Source organism: Mixophyes fleayi, chromosome 5 (genome assembly GCF_038048845.1).
Source record: "Mixophyes fleayi isolate aMixFle1 chromosome 5, aMixFle1.hap1, whole genome shotgun sequence".
Classification (NCBI taxonomy): Eukaryota; Metazoa; Chordata; class Amphibia; order Anura; family Limnodynastidae; genus Mixophyes; species Mixophyes fleayi.
Window position 1 is genome coordinate 263,836,863 of NC_134406.1, and position 22,225 is coordinate 263,859,087.

At 41.1% G+C, this 22,225-nt stretch overlaps 1 protein-coding gene across 1 annotated transcript; it reads left to right on the plus strand.

The window, feature by feature from the left end:
• Positions 1 to 231: 231 nt before the first annotated feature.
• Positions 232 to 9,375, plus strand: LOC142157897 (uncharacterized). Its single transcript, XM_075211412.1, has 5 exons — positions 232 to 300; positions 1,865 to 2,012; positions 3,690 to 3,909; positions 5,539 to 5,641; positions 7,242 to 9,375. Exons 2-5 carry the CDS (start codon positions 1,867 to 1,869, stop codon positions 7,496 to 7,498), a joined length of 726 nt encoding a protein of 241 aa, XP_075067513.1. The 5' UTR covers positions 232 to 300; positions 1,865 to 1,866; the 3' UTR covers positions 7,499 to 9,375.
• The last annotated feature ends 12,850 nt before the right edge of the window (positions 9,376 to 22,225 follow it).

The following is a 22,225-nucleotide window of genomic DNA, read 5'->3' on the forward strand; positions in this document are numbered from 1 at the left end:
GGACATAGAGCAGGGACTCAGTGTGAGCAGACTGTGCCCTGAAGCGCAAGGCATCATGGGAGATGTAGTCCAGCTGCACCTGTTACCGCGCCCACTCTCCTTTATGCTATGGCAGCGCTCAGCAGCCAATCACAGTCAGCTGTGCCTTTACCTACCCGCCCACAGCAGTGTGCTCTGCCATTGGCTGATGAGTTCGCTGGGTTACATCTGATTGGCCGGTGGTCACACACAGGTATGTCACTCAGGTCGGTGGACTGGTGGGAGAGGAGGGCAGGAGATGTCTGCAGAGGTCACTGCCAGGTAAGAGCTGCACATAGGGCTCAGACCACCAGGGGCTGTGTGGAACTACAAATCCCAGCATGTGCTGGTAGTGTTTCAGGAAGGGCATGCTGGGACTTGCAGTTCTACAAGAGCTGGCCATGCACACATTGCCACTGTCTAGTGATTCCCAGGGTCTGTCCCTCCCAGTGCAGGATTAGGTGGTTCTTATGGTTGCTGAATGTAGTTTAAATGAGCAAATCTTAGATAAATGTATTAATGGTGATTATTTAAAATGCAAAATTAATTGCAACTTGATACATATTATAGTAGTAACCTATATAACCCATGTTACAGTGAGCTGCAGTGTTCCTGGAAGCTGTTTTCCAATGTTGCAATGTATGGGTCAGGTCCAGCATGTCCCTGTTTTCCCAGGACCGTCCCCTTTCCTCCTTGTTGTAGTTTCTTGATGCGCCCAAATGAATGGATTAAAGGGTGAAAAGCTGTTTTTGCTTCACCCTAAATGTTAATGGGGTCATCCTCCGTCAATAACCCCACAAGGACAAAGTATCCCCTGCAACTGCAAACTTACTCATCAAGTAGCGCACATTAATAGGGCTATTTCTATCTCGCTCAGAAAATAAATGTATTCTAGAGAAGAGGGTAAGGTATAATAACATATATTATATCCATCAGTTTATTTAACTTTTTTTTTTTTGGGGGGGGGGGGGGCGCTAGGAGGGTGGAATCTTTGCCTTCTCTTCCGGGATTTCGATACATTTCAGGAGAATAGTCAACGATGCATAAGAGGCAATCTTTTATACATGTAAGAGTATATTTTATTATTGATCTGCATCAACTCTACAATCTTTGGTTGCTCACTGGGTCTGTTATGTGTCTCAGAGTGGTGAGTTCTTTGCTTCACATACTGATATAGAGAAATTTATATGACGGTGGAAACTTTCCACAGATCTCTGTTTGATTAAAAACAAATCAAACATGAATACAGGTAAAGATGATGAAAAAAGTAAGTTGTAATATGGTAATGGAGGGGTTTATTGTTTCAAATCGATGACTTGAAATATAAGATGGACTTGAGAAGAAATATGGCAGCGTTCAGTAAGCAACTTCTAAATACTTTTCTGACACTCGATGACAGGCACCTTCTTTTACTGCATATCAAAGTGCATTGTTCTTGTCCCTATAACACCATATTCAACATTTTCTTATTTTATGCATAACAGAATTAAATGAGAATATAAACTGCTTCTAAGGTGTATTATTGTGCGGCATGAGTTCAAAAAAGCCTAAAGCTTACCAGAGACCAAAAAAAAGATTATATCTGGAAGTGAGAAGTTCACAGGAAAATTGTTTATTTGTCGTTTATGTAGTTATATTCCTGAAGCATGATGAAACTTACCTTTATATGTCTTTTGTTTACTATTATTGATTTAAAATGTGTATGTATATGGTCTTTTAGTAACTGAACATGGACCTAAAGCTAAATAGATATCGCTATCTGGTGATATTTTATATGGCTCCTGTTGCAGTTTTCTAAAATAATAGTGTCCACATAGTGTTTTATTTATTAGTATTTTATTTGCAGGAATGTCAAAGAAAGAAGAAGGTTCAAACCACATTTACTCTCACCGGACATCAATTGAGCAGCTGTTGAAGTGTTACGGGCCGTATAGTTCCAGAGAATGCAGGAAAACAGACCCTAATCACGTGTCGGTGACAAATCTGGAGTACAGGTAAGGGGCATTGTATGTACCCGTCTTACAGGCCGCTGTGAAATACTTTGTATGCGCACCTGTCGGTGGTCACACGTCGTAAAGGAACGAGCTGCTGTTCTGTAGTGTCTATGGGCAGTATTGTCGTATTATTCTCATGTAATGTTATTGTACAGGGAAAAGGAGAACGGATGGGCTCTATATTCGGTTTGGGGACTTAATTCATACTTGCCAACTCTCCCGGAATGTCCAGGAGACTCCCGCATTTTGCAAGAGTCTCCCGGACTCCCGGGCGAGTGTGGCAATATCCCGGATCTGCCCACTTCTTAGTGAAGTGGGCAGAATTAGATACTAAACACCGCAATTCCCGCCCCCGCTGTCAAATGATGCGTTTGCGTCATTGTGTCACGGGTGGCGGGTCCAAAATGACACGCCCCCATCACGCCCACCTCTCCCGGAAACCAACTTTGTCAAGTTGGTAAGTATGACTTACACACAGGTTTTCCACCTGTCCACGTCCAATTCCTGTGTGGAATATAAAATGACAAAAGAACGCACAAAAAAAAAAAAAAATCTATTAATGTCATCTGTTAATAATATAGGCATCAATGATAAAACATTAAAAATTATAAAAGTCTGGGGGATTTTTATGGTTTTTTTTTTCCCATGAAATATATTTATTAGCATGTCCTTAATGTCTCCTGTACTTAAAATAAATGTTTACAGTTGCTCCTGATTGCAAACACATGTCCTAGCATGTATACACAGCCGTCATCACCAGTAATCAGCACTTAGACTAGACCTGTAGCCCAAGCTCCTGGGGCAGGAGCTTGAATCGGACGCTGCTGTGTGAGCTCAAGCTTGGCACGCCCTTACTGTACATTGGCTACAGGCAAATGCACCATCCCCACCCAGTTCCCTCCCCTGAAGTCGTAAGGGACCTTTGCGCTCGAAAATGAATTGAACGTGGCTGCGTTCTCTGGCGTATGGCGCGGTTCTGGGCCTGCGCTGAGTAATTGTGCAGAATGTACGCACAAAATTAGATTTTATGTCCCTTACTGAATCAGGCCCTGTGAGTATAATGCTCATGTCTTTCTGCATTTCCATTCTAGATACATGAAAGAAATATTGGGTGACTTTGTTCTATATTGGGATAGTCAGTTATAGCCATAAAGAACAGTATTAAACATATATGGCATAAAACGTGGTTATGTGTATATTAAAAAGCTAGCAGTATGTGGGTGGGGGGTTCTCTGTCTGGAGCCACCAAAAAAGAGCACAAGTTTATAAATAAAGCAGTTCTGGGGTAAATGTATTAAACTGAGGGTTCGTTAAATCGGGGATTTTTATTTTTTTTTGACGTCCATGTTTATAAAGGCGATTTTATTAAAGGCAAAACTCGCCTGGTTTTGCTTTTAATAATATTGACGTTTTAAATATGGCCGTCAAATCGCCGGATATCATTGATTTGGCGGATCCGCAGCTTAGTACATTTACCGCTGGTGTCTGAGCCCTTCTCTGAAGTTGGACATAATTTGATGTTTTGTACAGGACAGACCCATTCCCAGGAGCCACCACATATGTTTTGCAGCTTTTTTAGGGTAATTTCTATAGCCCTATGTAATCCATCTTTACCTTGATCTATAAGGAAGTAACCAGCTCTTGTGTTGTGCTAACTCCCAGTATGTTTTGTTGTAGCGACCGTGTGTCTGTATCCCGGCATTCAGAACAGCGCCTCAGACCACGGACGTGCGCTGCGTGCCGGGCCTGCGTGACAGCGAGTCTTAGCAGCTCTGTGCAGGAGGTCAAAGACGCTACACTTCCGCCATTAGACCGGATACACCACCTTCCATACCACCCGGCCAAAGCTGACCGTAACAGACAGAAAGGCAGGCACAAAACTAAAGTGGCCGACCAGGTAAATCCTGAACTCCTCCAAGGTAGCAATCAAGTGTCCTGTAAAAGTTTATTATATGATGTTAACATTCTTTGGGCGTTTTTTATATATACAGTCAATGGACTCTTGGGGGTAAATGTATCAAGCTGCAAGTTTCCGTCAGGTTTGAAAAAGTGGAGATGCTGCCTATAGCAACCAATCAGATTCTAGTTTATTATTTATTTAGTACGTTCTACAAAATGACAGCTAGAATCTGATTGGTTGCTATAGGCAACATCTCCACTTTTTTTTTCAAACTCGTCAGAAACTCGCAGCATGATACATATACATTTACCCCCAAGAGTCCATTGACTGTATAAATAAAAATGTCCAGCAGGCTGATTAGGCTGCAACCTCGGACTCGATGGTTTTGGGGGAGGAGAGTACAACATGTTTAATGGTGCACAATTCATTTTAAAATATAAGAGAATAGTCGTTCTCCAAAGTAAAAACAAAGCATGTAAGAAAAATGCAGTAAGGTTTTAATCTTGAATCTTTTATTTTACCAACGACTGAAAGTCCAGATGAGCATGCAGATTCCTGTGTACACACCTACACCATCTGCCTTCAGATCTGTGCTCTTCATCTGTCATGACCATTGTGACTCTGTAAACTGTACAGATATCTGTCTACACTGCTCTTCGTGACTGTGTACACACTTCCATATTTACATGGCATTGTTCCATCATTGCTCGTGACTTTTAGGAAGCTTAGAAAACACAATCAACACAATACAATGTACTTTGGTAAAGATAAAACATGATCGTGGGCGTGTGCACACTGATGCGATATCTGACCAAACAGTTGTTTATTGTGTGATTGGTACGATAATTGCATTAGTGTCTACGCAGCTTTTTAATTTGAGATAGTCTGCAAAATATAAAGGTGGGAGTAAGACAAACTCAGCCACGAACAGACTCCTCTCCAGCTCCTACAATCAGACTATGGATATGGGTTTTTGGAGGGGGATTTTTATCAGCATCATCATTATTATTATTATTATTAATTTTTATTTATAGGGCACCACTAGGTGTCCGTAGCGCCGTACAGGGACAAACAAAATTACAATACGAGGTGAGACAGCACAGTACAGTAAACAATAAGCACAGTAACTCAGTGAGCTCAAAGCACAGCTAGGGGCGGGGGACGGGAGAGGTGAAGGTCCGCATACGACGGAGCCCAAGAGGGAGGGCACGTATGACAGGGAAACCCCCAGAGGGGAGAGGAGGGAGGGGACGGGGGAGAAGAGGGTCCTCGAGGAGGAGGGCTAGGTAGTTAAAAAAAAGTGGTGAAGACAGGAGGAGAGATGACCCTGCTCAAAGGAGCGTACAATCTAAGGATCATGAGTCACTTTTTAAACACTTCAATCCCACCACTCATTCCATTTCTCTAACCTTCAGATCGTTGCCCTCAGCCTCAGGGGTGAACATTAATATAGAAAGTATAGAGGAATTAATGGATTGTGGCTGATTCCTAGGTCAATATGTTCAGCATACCATATAGAGACTTTTCATGGACAGTAAAAATCTTCACTACGTTCCCATCCTTGTGGGTTGTGTATTAAGAACTTTGGGACTAGAACTCTATTTTTATAGTTATTTTCTTTTTCAGCTTCCACGCGCCGAAAAGCTGGTTTCCTGTAATGTTAAAAGTTCTGCCGGAGATCGAGGTTCTACGCCGTCTTGTAGCTCCAGTCCTCTCTCCCAGCTGTCAGGTACAACAGAGATGTGACTGTTTATACATCTTCAAGTATATTCACAGTATAACAGTAATAAAGTATTATTGCATTTTAAATTTCAATTAATCAATGTAATGTAAATGAGGTTCATACGGGGTGAGCCTGGGGTGACACCAGCGGGAGAGGCTTTCTTATCACGTATTTGTAGCTGACAAGCGTATCCGGCACAAGATTAATCTGGCAAAACACCTAAATAAAACCATAAAGATTACAAATATGCATAGATCAGACGCATTTTTAAGGAGGAATTGTAAATGACTGACTATTCTCTAGGGATTGTGTGACATTTGTACACTTTTTGAGTATATATTTAATAATCTGATTATAATATGTTTTCCCCCCTCCATAATTTCTTCCTCTGCTTATGAGAGTTATGGCGTGTTTAATGGTGACTCTTAGTTGTACAAATATTAGGCATAAATGCTGATTTACAGATATGTTGCCTAAGACTGAGTACACGCTACAGAAGATTTCTCCAGATGAGATATCTTTAACGATTTTACCAACAACTGAAAGTTCCGATCAGCAGCCGATTCCTGTGTGCACACTATACATGGTTTACAAGATTTACCTTCAAATCTGTGCTCTTCATCTGTCATAACCATCGGCTAAAAAGATTGTGACTCTGCACACTCCATAGAGATCTATGGACACTGCCGGTCCTGAGTGCTCACACACTGCAGGATTTGCCTGTATAGAGATTTTTAGTCTGTTTATAAAATCAAACGATACGATGAGCTTTGGGACGATAAAACGTGATTGTTGAAGCGTACAGACTAAAGCAATATCGAACTTTTATTGTGTGATTGACACGGTTATCGTGTGAAAACCTTGTAGAGTGTACCCAGCCTTAAGCTAGGTACACACTACACGGTTTTCTTCCAATAATCGGCTCAATCAGCCGACATACAACTGTTCGTTCAAAAGTCGGGTCAGTGTGTGTTGTGACACGATGGTCGAAAGTCTGCCCAAATGTACAATTGTCGCCTCATTTGGTTGGTCCTAACATTAAATATTTTCGTTCCAATCTCGTTTCCGTTGTGTAGTGTGTATAAGTTTCCAACCGATCCACAACAGTGAGTACGAAATTACAGTCATTGCTCACGACAACATGGCTGTAAAAAGTCGCTAAAGGGATGTCCGCTCTTCCCTTTATCGTCCTAAACAAGGCTGGTGTGTATGCAGTCCATGGACCGAGCGATCCGACCATCGATCGCATGTAAAATCGATATTCATAAAAAGTTGGTGGAAAATTCTGTAGTGTGTACCCAGTTTGCATCTTGTAAATGACCACTGTGCATTCTAATGGGACACTGCCCCCTTGTGGTCTTAATGTTCGTACACATGGGTGAACGGAAAAAAAAACCAGTTAAAAGTTTAGACACTGCTGCTTGCAACATAGTGTACAGTCTATATGTGTAGTCTAATGCTATTTATAAATGTACTACTAAGAATGATACAGTAGCATGTTAGGTATTACCCACCAATATTTGTTTTTATTTCGTTTTTTAGTTTGTTTTTTTATTCTGCACACCTACGAGCCAACTGTTCTTTGTTTTTCTCCCTGTGTCTGTAGGAACAAAGAAGCCCAGTTCACCAGCTCTTCCAGCACTGCCTCAGTCTGGGCTCCTGTCAGTAAGTTCTGGCTGTGTCAGCGTACATAAGACGCACAGCTCCAACCCCGAGCTTAGGAAGTGGATTGTAGAGTTTGGAGGCGATGAACGGGCAGCGTTTATGGCGAGAGGACTTCAAAAGTTGCAGCTGGCTTATGAGCAGGGAAAAGCGGAAATGGACCAACAAACTGAAAACAGAACCCGGCTCAGTGCGCACTGACGTCAGATTACACCTGGAATGTATTAAAAGAATCTGCTTTTTGTATTTGCATTGAGTGCGTTATTATTTATATCCTTTTGTTTATATAGCACCCACCTATTTTGCACTCTGCAAGCGGAAGACTCTGTTTGGTCACGTCAGTCACTGCCACCATGGAGTGTGCAATCTAAGTTTCCTGCCACAAGTATTCAGATAAATTAAGACCAATTAACCTATTAATATGACTACGGACTATGGGAGGAACCTGGAGGCCTGAAAGAAACGCATATGAACCTGAAGAAAGTATACAAAATCCATGCAACTAGTAACCTGGACAGAATCACACCTGAAGCCTCAGAGCTTATACTTTCATCGTCATCATCTATTTATATAGTGCCACTAATTCCGCAGCGCTGTACAGAGAACTCATTCACATCAGTCCCTGCCCCATTGGAGTTTACAGTCTAAATTTCCTAACACACACAGACCGAGAAAGACTAAGGGCAATTTAATAGCAGCCAATTAACCTGCTAGTATGTTTTTGGAGTGTGGGAGGAAACCGGAGCACCCGGAGGAAATCCACGCAAACACAATTATCATTTCGTACCGAACCCGTTTTATACAAGGATTGCTCTATTCCAGCATTTTTACTGTCATCGCTCTGTCATTAAAACTACCTGCCTATTATTTGAACTACTCTCATTAATAAATATATGGTTGGTTTAAAAGAAATTATATTTTTGTTTACATTAATTACATAAATCAAAATGTTATTGATGCGTTCTGTACATACAATGTATTTCTATAGTCTAACTTGCATACACATGTTCTGTGCTGTATAGTGGCACACATACGTGTACAAGGCCGTGTCCGTCATCACTCTCAGTCGGCACTTTCACCTGCCGTGGAGGTGAAGCAAATGATACGTCTGAAAACAATCGTGCTTAAGGGAAACCCGGGACTTGAATCGGCCCCATCTGTGTTGCCCTTACTGTACATTGACTACGTCCGTCCGTTCTTTGCCTCCCCCGCTCCACCCTTCAAGTCGTAGACAGTGGTAAGTGTCATTTGCGTACGGACATTAATTGTATCCAATTGCGTTCATTGGTGTAAGGTCCGTGTAAGGAATTACTTTGACATTTGCACCTCCGACCACTAGAGGTCTCTGTATTTGCAGACTTGCCCTTAGATTTGCCCTTATCCAAGATGGCCAGTTTGGCATCATAGAGAAACTATCTTGGGTCCTGTTTGGGCCTATAAATGGCACTTCCTGGATCAGACATGTGCTGGAGTATTCTGCTTGCTCAGCTCCTGCTACTCTACCTTGCATCTGTGACTACCCTCTTGTGTACCGACCCGGCAAACGTCTGACTACTCTCTGGATATCTACTCGGCTATTGGGCTTCAGTTAATATCACCAGTATCGTTACAGTCCGTTCCTCAGCATGTGCAGAGGTATTTTATGGAAAATACAGTAAGCAGCAGTGCTTACATCCGAAGATTAATCGGGCCTATAATGTGCATGGTATTGGCTGCAGTCTCATACAGGAACCCATCCACAGCCTTACACATAAAACCACCGGAGAGTGGTATCAAAGGATCCTAAGAGTCCCATTGTCCACATGTGAAGATGATTCTGTTTCAGATAAAGGATTGGATAATCCATCTCTTTAGCACATAGACTTCTTTAATACCTATCAGAGATTGTGGATGTGTCGTACGGCCTGTAGACCATTATGCACCAATGTATGTTCAGTAACCAGCAGGTCTGTATAGCGAGGCTGTGGTTGGCCCAGACGAGTCCCACGGTTAAAAATTGGAAGGCACTGGTCAATACCACCATAAGGCACGAGAGATTTGTTTATACTAGCAGACAGGCTCTGAAGGAATTTGAGAATATATGGTACAGATGGTTAGAGTCTCCATTCTATCCTATGTCATCTAGTACAGATGCTCTATCTACTTAAATGTATGGCTACCGCAGTTCTTATAATAAGTATCTGAGTCCATGTAATAAACCCTGCATGTGTAACATACTTATGTATAAGCATTTACGATGTATGATCCTGAATGAATATAGCATATTTATTATTATTATGCTTTAATGTAATCTTGTAAATTCCGTCATTTAATTCCGATATGTATGCGATTGTTTTTCTTTTCTTTTTGTTGTTTAGTATGTTTATATCTTAAAAAATTTCAATAAAAATACTGGATTTAAAAAAAAAACCAGCAGCCTTACTTTACCCCTAAAAAAAAAAGTGGGTAAAAACAATCTAGCACCAATTAGCATAATTACTTTTCACATAATAATAATAATAATAATCCTGTTCTGGCCTTTACATTATGTCTCATACTATGTACCATTCATGTGATATGATTGTTCATCTTCCAATAATTATTCTGCATTATTTGGATGCCTGTAATGGATTACACAAGGATAATGTTGCTCTGGGCCAATGTGACACCTCAGCACCAACGGCGCATGCGCAAATTTGTATACAAAGTTTTATATTTTGAATTTTAATGTCGTTTTTACTTAAATTAAGGTGTTTTATTAGATCGTCTGGTTTTTGAACAAGAATGCAGCATGTTGAGTCTACTGACATCACTGGAACTTTGAGGCACTTGTGATGTCAGTAGTACATGTATTAAAATACTGACCTCAATCTATATTCCGACAGCATTTCAAGCATTCTTTTATGAGACTTCTTTCTGTTACACATAACTCATTATAAGGCACGTTCTTTATCGCAAAGATACACCCCTGCCAGAATTGCGAATTCTATGTTGTACGATTTAGTATGTTCAGTATTTTAATACATGTACTTGTTCTGGCCGGAATATGTTTATATTTATGTTTGTACTATATCGAGAATAAATCCCACTTATTCCATATTCTTTATGCGCCCAGAACCTATTTCCATTCTCTGTACTATCCTTTAGGTTCATCTCTGTGGCTGCATTTTTACCCTGAAGGAAGCGCGGTCTTACCCACCCTTTCTAGTTTCTAGTGACCCGACGGTCAGAACACATGACTCATTCCACACGGAACAGGCCGCCTGACTCAGCGTCTTATATAAAATCAGACTGGTTGCGCATTTATAGCATGTCAGTAATGTTGCTGCTTAATTATATATTAATTATATCCTTGTTGTGTCAAGTCTGTCAGTTCTCAATAATGCCAACTCTACAGAAGCTGTTCATCACGCTGTCTCCAGGTCTTAAACTAATTATTCCCTGATGTATCCAGTATATTATTGCATATGAATTGTTTTACAGAGCGAGGGATGATTATGGGGTAAAGAAATACTGGGAGATGAATTAAAGTGCTTACAAACTGATCTCTAAAATAACATCTTACATCTTCTATCACAGCTACCATTTGTACTACATATACAACAGTGTCTTAATATTAACTTGAGAAAACTGTCCTATATTGCTCTGATGGAACACGGGTTCCATAATCTGGCCCAATGTATTCAGGCTGGAAATCAAAACAATGGTGGATTCTGAGAAAGAGTCAAAGGAAAGTAAAGGTTTTGTTCACAGCAACCAATCAGATTCTAGCACATTCTAATAAATGATAGCTAGAATCTGATTGGTTGCTGTGGGCAACAGTTCCACTTTCCTTTTTAGAAGGTCTGATAAATCTACTCATTAATTTGAATTTACCAACATGTCCAATTCATATCTGACTCTTATCGAGCACTGAGGGTCACACATGGGGAAGTCCACGATATCGGCTGCAATACCCCCCAGATAGGTGGCCTGTATTACACTGTTATTTCAGTACTAGAACTGATATGTGCACATAAATTATATATTGTAACACTACATGTTGTGTTGGCAAATGATTCCTTATATCATGATTACCAATTTTCAGCAAAATTCTGTGCCTATAATTAAAAATTATAGAAATTGCTAAAATAAAATTAAGACAACCTCTGACAGTACTAAATTTCACATAGCAATTTGCCATAACAATTATTTTGGGACTTCCTAGGGGTGTGACATCTCCTTTTCCTCTAGATACTATTTTAATTTTTTTATATATTTTGGCATTGCATAAATAATGTTGCAGTGAAAAGTATTGTTTTACTGTTTGCCATTTTGACAGTAAATATTATTTTTATGGGTTTCTAGCTCTGCCTTGTATCTGTATTCACAGCAGTAATTAATGATCTGCAATAAAACAGAAAGTAGACAAGAAAATGTCTATGCAGCAACAGCAAGTGTGTAGTTCAGAGGACTGGGCGACAGAGGACTGGGCGACAGAGGACCGGGCGAGAGGCTAGACTCATACGATGGTGAATACAAGCCTGCATAAATTATACACAGTAATAGAAGAAAGGAACAAAATGTAAGAAGGTTCTTCAGGCTTTCCACAGGCACGGCTGTAATGAAATGCATAATCTAATCATGTATTAATTATAAATATTACCTCAGGTCATTCATTAGAGTCCTCAGTTCCGATGACGAGCAGAAGATTAAGCTGAAGAAGTAAGAAAGATTTTTTTATTTTTATTTTCTGTCAGCTGAATCCTGTAACTGTGTTCTGTGAACGCTCTCGGTGCATAAAGAAGTACATTCAATAACAGTGGCCCTGATTCATTAAGGAATGCTAAAACTAACGTAATGTGCGCTAGTTTTAAAAATGCACATAAATCGAGCACACGTACATCTGTATTCAGATACAAACGGATCTGCGGAAACGTCTCTTTTGGAATACGGGTCTAGGAACGCTCTGCTGCAAACTTCATCTTCATCGCCACATCCTTAACCGCCATCGTCTTACTGTTCTAAAACCTCTCGATACACAACGTTTCTGCTAAACACCTTATCGCTGTGCTCAATCAGTCTTCCTTGAAGGGCAGTATTCATAACCTGCACTTTCACATCACTGCTTCTCCGTACTCGTGAAAATGCGACATACAATTGTCCATGACCAAACACAGGCTCTGGTAAATAAATACCCACACGGTCAAGAGTTTGAGCCCTCAACTGGTAAATTTAGCCTTAACTTCCATCATCCTCCCTTCCCCCGTGGGAGGGGTAGTAAACTGACTTCACTATTATCATTTTTTTGTCAAATAATGTCAGTATACCAAATTTCAGGTCAATTAGATAAGCCCTTTCTGAGAAAATAGTTTTTTCCACACACACACACACACACACACCGCTAGGCTTATATATATTAGATATTAGACAAGTGAAAAATAAGGCACATTAATAATACTCGCACCAGAAAACAGTAATGGCCCATTTGCCACTGAGGGGTCCAGATTAATCTAACCTCTTTTTATGTGTGTGTGTCTTGAGGGTTTTTATACAAACAGAGGGAGTAAGGGACCCCCTGGGAACTTAATCAGGCAGTGTAGCCAGGAAACAAGGACCAAGATTGAGAGGAAACGAACGTCACATGTTCACCTCGGGTTAGTTAAGGGACATGAAAAAAACAAATTAAAAATCAATCATGAGAATGTAGCCTTATTTTTATCACATCTATAAATGTTTTGCTTTTTTGCACAGGAAGCGCAAATATATTTCCACCTCCAGAATGCTTTGCTTGGCCAATGATCAGTATGCATCATACTTGTCTGGAAAATTAGAGTGCTTCCCCAAACAATCTCGTCTATCCTTCATAGCCAAGTGAAAGACCTATGTATCATACACATCAGAACAATGTTACTCTTCTAAAATGATAAATGCTTGAATAATAGTAAAATACAAGAATGAAATTACAAGTCTCTTTTGAGACTTGTAATTCGCAGCATTGATTGTTATTCTCCTTGCTATTTCCAATTACTGGTTGTAGGTTACTAACAGTTGTTTTCTGGTTCTTGTTTGCATAGGATGAATTTGATCCTGGGTGACTTTGTGCCTCTGAAAATGTGATTGTTCTCTTCCAATTGTTAGCAATTGTTAATAACTCAAATTAAGATATTAATAGACAAATGTCAAGTTTCCTGCTGGTTTTTTTCTTCACCACAATAAAATTAGCATCAACTGTGGCATAGTTAATTGTACAAAGGAGGAATGACGGTAAGGTCACTGCACACTATTGGCGTAGTTGGCAGGATTTATAAGTCACCCATTATTGGTCACAGAGACTAAAGCACTTCTATTACTTCGGTGGTGGTGCCGAAGGAGTTATACAGTCAGGTCTATATATATATATATATATATATATATATATATATATATATATATATATATATACTAGCAGAATACCCGGCGTTGCCCGGGATTTAAAGAATTTTAAGACACAAATGTGTTACAAAGTGTTTTTCTGAGTTTAAAGAGACCAGTTACTGGATGAAGCGGCATTAAACCATTCCCAATATTTAAGAAATGATCAGCAAACTGACCGTCCATTGTGTTGCCATGCAGAGAAAACTCTCATATTTGTGGTTGGTCGCAAAGTGCGAACATGCCTGCAAAGATGTGATGATTTAAGGCATGCATTAATTTCATCCGCCATTGTTCCTTTTGGAATGACCGGCAATGTTTGTCGAAAATCTCCAGCCAATACAACAGTGACTCCACCCATTAGTAAATCATTGCCTCTTAAAAATTGAAGTGTTTGATTGAGGGCCTGTAAAGCATTTTTGTGTGACATGGTGCATTCATGCCATACAATGACCTGACATTGCTGCAGAATCTGAGTTTTTTCTGTTCGTTTAGTGATATTGCAGACGTGAGTTTCACTTCGGGCCAGATTAAGCGGTAACTTGAAAGCTGAATGTGCTGTTCTTCCACCAGGGAGCAAAGTTGCAGCAATTCCAGAAGAGACCACAGCAATAGCTATCTTGGAATGTACTCTAATTTTAGCAAGTAACAACTTGATGAGAAACGTCTTACCTGTTCTTCCGGGTGCATCCAGAAAAAATATATTTCCCCTTTTTTTTGGAACTTCTTCCAAGACATTGTTCCAGACATTCCAGAGTTATGGTCGTTTTAGATTATTTTTAGTTGTTACCCCCCTCGCCACCCCCACCCTTAGGAGTGCTAGGGGTGTCTTGCCCCCACAATATTTGTTGTCAGACTGTAAGTCATATGTGTACCAGGTTTGGTGTAAATTGTTCCAGACATTCCAGAGTTATGGTCGTTTTCGATGATTTTTAGGTGTTACCCCCCTCGCCACCCCCACCCTTAGGAGTGCTAGGGGTGTCTTGCCCCCAAAATATTTGTTGTCAGACTGTAAGTCATATGTGTACCAGGTTTGGTGTAAATTGTTCCAGACATTCCAGAGTTATGGTCGTTTTCGATGATTTAGGTGTTACCCCCCCCCTCGCCACCCCCACCCCGTAATGAATTTCAATTTAAAAAAAATTTACTTGCCTCCGTCATGTTTTAATACACTCGTATGCAAAATTTCATGATCTTCGCTTGAAAAATGTGGATTTGTATAGAAAGACAAGACAGAAGGACAGAAGGACAAATTTTCTCTTTTATATATTAGATATATATACATACATATACAATATATAAATATATATATATATATATATTATATATATATAGTAGTAGGATGTAGGTGAGCAATAAATAGGGTAAATGTGAGATGTTTTGGGGTGTTTTTATTTCAATTACATTTTTTAACAGTGTGTTTTATTTACTTGTTTCATTGGTGGACTACAGGTCCCAGTGGGCTCTGGGTGCCAGGCCATGCTGGCACTTGTGGTTCTCCAAGTGTCAACATGCCCTGGCAGCCATAGGTATGCTGATATTTGTAGTACCACAAGTGCCAGCATGCCCGGAGACTTACTGGCAGCCTGGCCATTCTAGGGTCTATAGTGCACAGGAACAACAAAATGCTTTTTAACATCAAAACTATTATTACTATTATTACACCACACCCACTTCCCAAGGGATGTTGGGAAAGCCCTATTGCTTTCAGCATGGGGCTGGGTACATTTGGGGAGGGGGGGGGTCTGCATTTTTTTACCCGATATCACTAGGGAACTCAGCCTCATGCTGACCAGCCAGGGGCTAGTTTATCAGTATGGCAAGGGGACCCCACACTGCAGGCTCACCTGCTAGAGGGCCACCGCTTCCAGGCAAAGCCTAGCGCCGGTACTAGTAAAATTGGGGGACCCCATGCTGTATGTTCCCCCGATATTGCTACTAGCAGCCTAGGTTCACGACACTAGGGTTGGTTAAGCTGTTGGTGGGGGACATGTGTTTTATTTTATTTTTTTACTGTATTGCCGGCGGAACTGCCGCTTTAAATTTAATGTTTTCTGTCAACATTGTAACGGTTGACTTTACAATGTCGACATTTTAACCCTGTTGACCTAATAAACAAACATGTCAAAATTTTTATTGTGGGCATTTCAACTACATCCCCTGATGACCCCAGTGGTGTGATTTGGTAATATACAAAGGGATGTGGGCTTGCCAGATTGCTCTACAATAACCTAGCCCAGTTATGGGCAACCGGCAGCCACTTGCGGCCATCTAAGCCTTCACCTGCGGCACCGGTTCCTTGCGTTATTGTCCATTATTTTAATTATAGCTTGTAGCACTTGTAGAAAACAAGTGGAAGAGCTGCTGTTATTTGGGAACGGAATGAAAGTCTGTTTTCGGTGATACGCAGTTTTACATTTACTGCACTAGACTACATGTTAATACGGGACACCCTTCTGCACGGTGTCTGCGCTGATTAATGGGTGTATCCATTATTCAGGTCACCCTACTACAAGAATATTAAAAATAGCTCACCCTCATTTTATTTCAGCACTTCCATCTGTGCTACTTGCTTAGTTAACACATTTGCAGCTTTGTCCTAGGACGTCTGTAAGAAATAAACAAACAAAAGAAAAACATGTTTCTTTTTTAATGCTTGGAAACTTGTAGGAGATACATAAACTAGTTCCCCGAGTTCAGTTTAGGAGTTATCTTTGTATGCTGGAATCATTTGAATGACTTGGAACATAATGCCTAAAATCATTGTTCATTTTGAAAACAAAATATTCCTCATCTTGCTGACTACAAGAAGGGAAGTAACCTCACCAAGAGATGGTCCATCCAGGAATTGCTTAGTGTTACCAAAAAAACTTCCTATGATTTTTCACAATTATTCTGCTATTGGTTGACCTTCCTGTTGACTTTGGAAACTATTTAATTTTACTTCCATTGATCACACAACCAACCCATATTAATTAAGTTGAAGGTGGAAAATAGGTGACGGAGTTTAGAAGACTGGGTAGATATTAGAGAAGTGATGTATGTTTGCTTGGCAACTGAACGGGCAGTATTGTAAGATGAAAGAATTGATTTTTAGCGGAAGAAGTCAGCATAGAAATGAGATTTCGCCCAGTGACGCTCAACACTTTTTCAGGTAGCAGCTCTCTTTGGTGCGACGTGATGGAGGTCTGGATGGTTGGAGACTATGGGCCTGATCTAGAGTGGAACCCAAGCTTAAGTGTATCTTGCATTTGAAAAAGTTGCCCATAAGTGAATGTGTATGTACACAGAATTAACAGATACGTCCGCTTTACAACATGCCCATTCCTCAGACACTTACATCCAACTTACGAACATGTACAACAACTTTTATTTTATGTTACAAATGTAATTGCTATAAAGCATAATTTATACTGGCAGCACGGTAGCTCAGTGATTAGCACTTCTGCCTCACAGCACTGGGGTCATGAGTTCAATTCCCGATCATGGCCTTATCTCTGTGGAGGTTGTTTGTTCTCCCTGTGTTTGCGTGGGTTTCCTCCGGGTGCTCTGGTTTCCTCCCACACTCCAAAATCATACTTGTAGGTTAATTGGCTACTAACAAATTGACCTTAGTCTGTGTCTGTGTGTGTTAGGGAATTTAGACTGTAAGCCCAAATAGGGCAGGGAGCGATGTGAGCGCTGCGGAATTAGTGGCACTATATAAATAAATGGTGATGATGATGATACTGAATGACCTAGCTAATACAGCACGACAAACATGCATGCAATTTTTTTTTTAATCTTTTCTACAACATTTTGAGCAAATCATAATCTATGGCCGAGTGATTACTAAAGTCTCAATATGCATCTGCGAATCATTAGCAAATCTCTAATTACAAGCCGTTCGCTAGTTTGGGTGTTTCTTATTATTATCATCCACTTGTTACGATTATGATGCCTTAGTCAGTATTAGCACAGGCTTACCTAGGGCGCGGAGTCTAACGGCCTTCCGGTCTTCACCAAGAACCACCGCAAGGTAGTGTTGACTTAGCTGCCGAAGAACCGCAGGTCGCGGCCCCCAGATTAGCCTACTGACGTAAGGGAGAAAGTTCTAAGTGATGGTAGGCAGACAAGCAAATAGACAATGCGGTGCAAGTACAGGCACTAACCGTTAATTCCAGGCGTTGTAGGTCTGGAACAGTAACCGGTAGCTGCACGGAGGCAATGGGTGCGTGGCAGGGTCCAGAGAATAGTTGGTAACACAGCCGAGTCGGTACACCGAAGGTATCAGGTATACGGTGCCAGAGGGAGATCCAGAGAATAGTTGGTAACACAGCCGAGTCGGTACACAGAAGGTATCAGGTATGCGGTGCCAGAGGGAGATCCAGAGAATAGTTGGTAACACAGCCGAGTCGGTACACAGAAGGTATCAGGTATGCGGTGCCAGAGGGAGATCCAGAGAATAGTTGGTAACACAGCCGAGTCGGTACACAGAAGATAGTCCAGTTGCGTAGTGCCAGGGATAAGCCAAAGAATAGTCAGGTCACAGCCAGGTAGGTACACAGGAGTAGGAGGAATAGAGGGGTTAACAGGGAGCAGGTTCACAGGAGTCAGGACACAGGAACTGTAGCCAGGAACAGGAAACACATTGCTCTGACACAGGCAGCGTTGCAGAGCAGGGGAGATATAGGAGTTTGAATTCCCCGCCCAGGAGTCACATGATCGGCAGCAGAGAGAACCCGGAAGTGCGGCAGCGCTAACAGAAGAAGCGCTGAAGAGACCGGACACCGCTGTCAGCTCCCGCTGACAGCGCAGCGGAACGGGAACAAGGTAAGTTCCTAACACCACTACTTATAGCTGCCCCTGATCACTCGCATATAAAACTTTTTTCAGCTGTATCTACAACTATGCCCCAGTCTGAATCTGAACTCAATTGCTCGAGCACAAGATGAGCACTGTTTGGAACATTCTTAAAAAGAAAGAACGCACCGGGGAGCTCAGCAACACCAAAAGACCCAGAAGACAACGGAAAACAACTGTGGTGGATGACAGAAGAATTTGTTCCCTGGTGAAGAAAAACCCCTTCACAACAGTTGGCCAAATCAAGAACACTCTCCAGGAGGTAGGTGTATATGTGTGAAAATCAACAATCAAGAGAAGACTTCACAAGAGTGAATATAGAGGGTTGACCACAAGATGTAAACCATTTGTGAGCCACAAAAAAAGGAAGACCAGATGAGTTTGCCAAACAACATCTAAAAAAGCCATTACAGTTCTGGAACAACATCCTATGGACAGATGAGACAAAGATCAACTTGTAGCAGAGTGATGGGAAGAGAAGAGTATGGAGAAGGAAAGGAATTGCTCATGATCCAAAACATACTACCTCATCAGTGAAGCATGGTGGTGGTAGTGTCATGGCGTGGGCATGTATGGCTGCCAATGGAACTGGTTCCCTTGTATTTATTGATGATGTGACTGCTGACAAAAGCAGCAGGATGAATTCTGAAGTGTTTCGGGCAATATTATCTGCTCATATTCAGTCAAATGCTTCAGAACTCATTGGATGTTGCGTCACAGTGCAGATGGACAATGACCCGCAGCATACTGCAAAAGCAACCAAAGAGTTTTTTAAGGCTAACAAGTGGAATGTTATGCAATGGCCAAGTCAATCACCTGACCTGAATCAGATTGAGCAGCATTTCACTTGATGAAGACAAAACTGAAGGGAAAATGCCCCAAGAACAAGCAGGAACTGAAGATGTTTGCAGTAGAGGCCTGGCAGAGCATCACCAGGGATGAAACCCAGCGTCTGGTGATGTCTATGCGTTCCAGGCTGTAATTGACTGCAAAGGATTTGCAACAAAGTATTAAAAAGTGAAAGTTTGATGTAGGATTGTTTAGTTTGTCCCATTACTTTTGGTCCCTTAAAAAGTGGGAGGCACATATAGAAACCGTTGTAATTCCTACACTGTTCATCTGATTTGGATGTAAATACCCTCAAATTAAAGCTGAAAGTCTGCAGTTAAAGCAAATCTTGTAAGTTTCATTTCAAATCCATTGTGGTGGTGTATAGAGCCCAAATATGAGAATTGTGTTGATGTCCCAATATTTATGGACTTGACTGTATGCTTATAGATAAACTGGTTAAAACACAATAACAACACTGTTATATAAGATTAAAACAATCATAGCCTTAATATGACAAATTGGTTCCTTGCCAAATACAGTCTTCATTAATAGATAGGCAAACCCTTAGTATAGGTCACCTATCCAAAATTGTAATTAAAAGGCAATGCCAATATAAGTATTTGAGTAAGAGCTCAGAGAACAAATGTCATAGTCCATCCAGCATTATGGTCGATGGTGCAAAAAAATTATTTAGCTGGGATAATACTCTGTCATAGCCCTTCATTAAAAAAGTGCACAGCACAAACTTACATTCCAGAGAGTCCCCACTGTAGATTGATATGTACTCCAGAGGGGTATAGATCCTCCAGTAGTAGTCCTTGTTAACCTCTTCTTGATCCGGGTGGCAGATGCAGTATAAGGTCCAACGTTGGAGGAGGTCGGTCTTACATCCAGCACGAGCTCGCACTACCACAAAATCCCTCTGTAGTTCCTCTTCGTTACCTCTCCTGTCAGGAGGGCAGATGTATCTTTGAACAGTTTCCAACAGAGTCTGAATAGCGGCTCACCGATGTCCGGGTCCACCAGTCCTCGTTCCTGTGGTGTAAACTGATAGCGTTCAATCCACACGCGTTTCATCTGCCATGTAATTAGTTTGATACATGTGAAACAATCAAATGCAACTGATCCGATGTCCGCTTGTATAATAGGGTAAAAAAGGCTTGTTATGTGCGTATTGTCGCTAACCAATAACAATTGTCGAACCTCGATTTGTGTTTCCAAAGCACAAAGATTTATTCGCAATAAGTGGAATAATATGCTCAAGCGAAGTAATAGTAAATACAGCCGTTACTTATCGCAGGCGCTCTGGATCCAGTGCAGTCATTCAATCCTGAAGTCTGGGGACAAGATGTCTGCACTCTGGGTCACAAGCTGCTGCTTATATACACAATCAAATACAGTAATACAATGAAGATGGTATAGCTTGCATCTATTGGTCCGGATCTCAGGAATGTCCAAGGGGTCGTCAATCATTGGCTGGTTCATCCTAAGGAATCCAAAGGAGGGGGTCATCTCTGCTCTTCCCGCTAGGATTCCTTAGTCTTAAGTAGTTCATAATTCCCTATCATTCATAACTTGCGTATGCACTCTGCGATTCCCTCGCAGAGTGAACCAAACAGTAGGATATGTAACAAGGTTCATTATGATACCACTCATGATGTTATTCCTTTAACCCGTTCCGTGTATTTCACTAATATGCATGTAACTCTGATATAACATATAAATACTACTATATTTCGACATAACTGACTATGTGTACTATTTTATAAGTATGCGTGTTTGTGCGAATGTATGGTAAAAGACCGATTACTGTTGCTGCCACGTGTAGTGGATGCGTACGCCCTTTCACGCCGTAGCGTGCCCTTGTACGTCATAGCGTACCGTACGCATCTTTTCAGACAAAGACAACCAAGTTTGCTAGACTTTAATTGAAATGACTTTATCCAATTTGCTGACTTCGACAGTTCCACCCTTTGAAAGTGTAATAAACTATCACCCAATCACCGTTTCAAGTTCAGGATTATACAATACTTCTTCACAGACCATGATCTCAGTATCTGGTACCACCCTTTCAGTCTCTTTCTCAGTGTTACTCCCATGAGACCGTTTTCCACACTTCAACACAGTAGGAACACATTTGACAACTAAACCAATTGCTAAGATGACACCCAGTATAAGGAGAAGGAGCTTACCTACACTCGCAATCATTTCCTGTACCCACTCCCCCAGACCGGAGAACCATTTTGCTGGGTTCAACCATGAAAACCAACCCGCCACCTTTTCCCCGACCTCATATAACGAAGAATTATGGCTCTTTCGAAATTCCCATTTCAGCTGCAAAATTTCATCCATCTTCCGGTCTATAACCTCTTTAGGGTCTTCCGTATTATTTGTAATGTACGTGCAACATTTGACACCGAACTGGGTGGCCAGTGTCACACAGTACCCACCAGTAATAGAGGTGAGATAATTTAGTACCAGTCTATGTTGCACCAACTCCTTCTTGTACGCTTGTAGCTCCCTTCCCGTATACCTGAAAGTGTCATCATACATCTCGGTGATATTATCTATTAATTTAGCTAGGTCTTGGATATATTTGAAGTTTAATGTTCCCCGAGCGGTCCTGGTGAGATCTAGAGCAACCATAACTTGGAAACCAGCAGTTTCACTAATCAATTTTGTAGCTATGGGTTCCTCACCAGGAATCATATTTCTCTTGCCACGGTGTTCATACTGTGTGTGTATGTATGGTGGTGATGTAGTCTTGTGAATATCTACCATTTCTTCATGAGTAATAGTCATGATTTCAGGAACCAGTTTAGCTAAGAAACACAAGCCCTTGGAACTCGGAGTCACCCAGGAATAAGCTTTCCTTCCACAAAC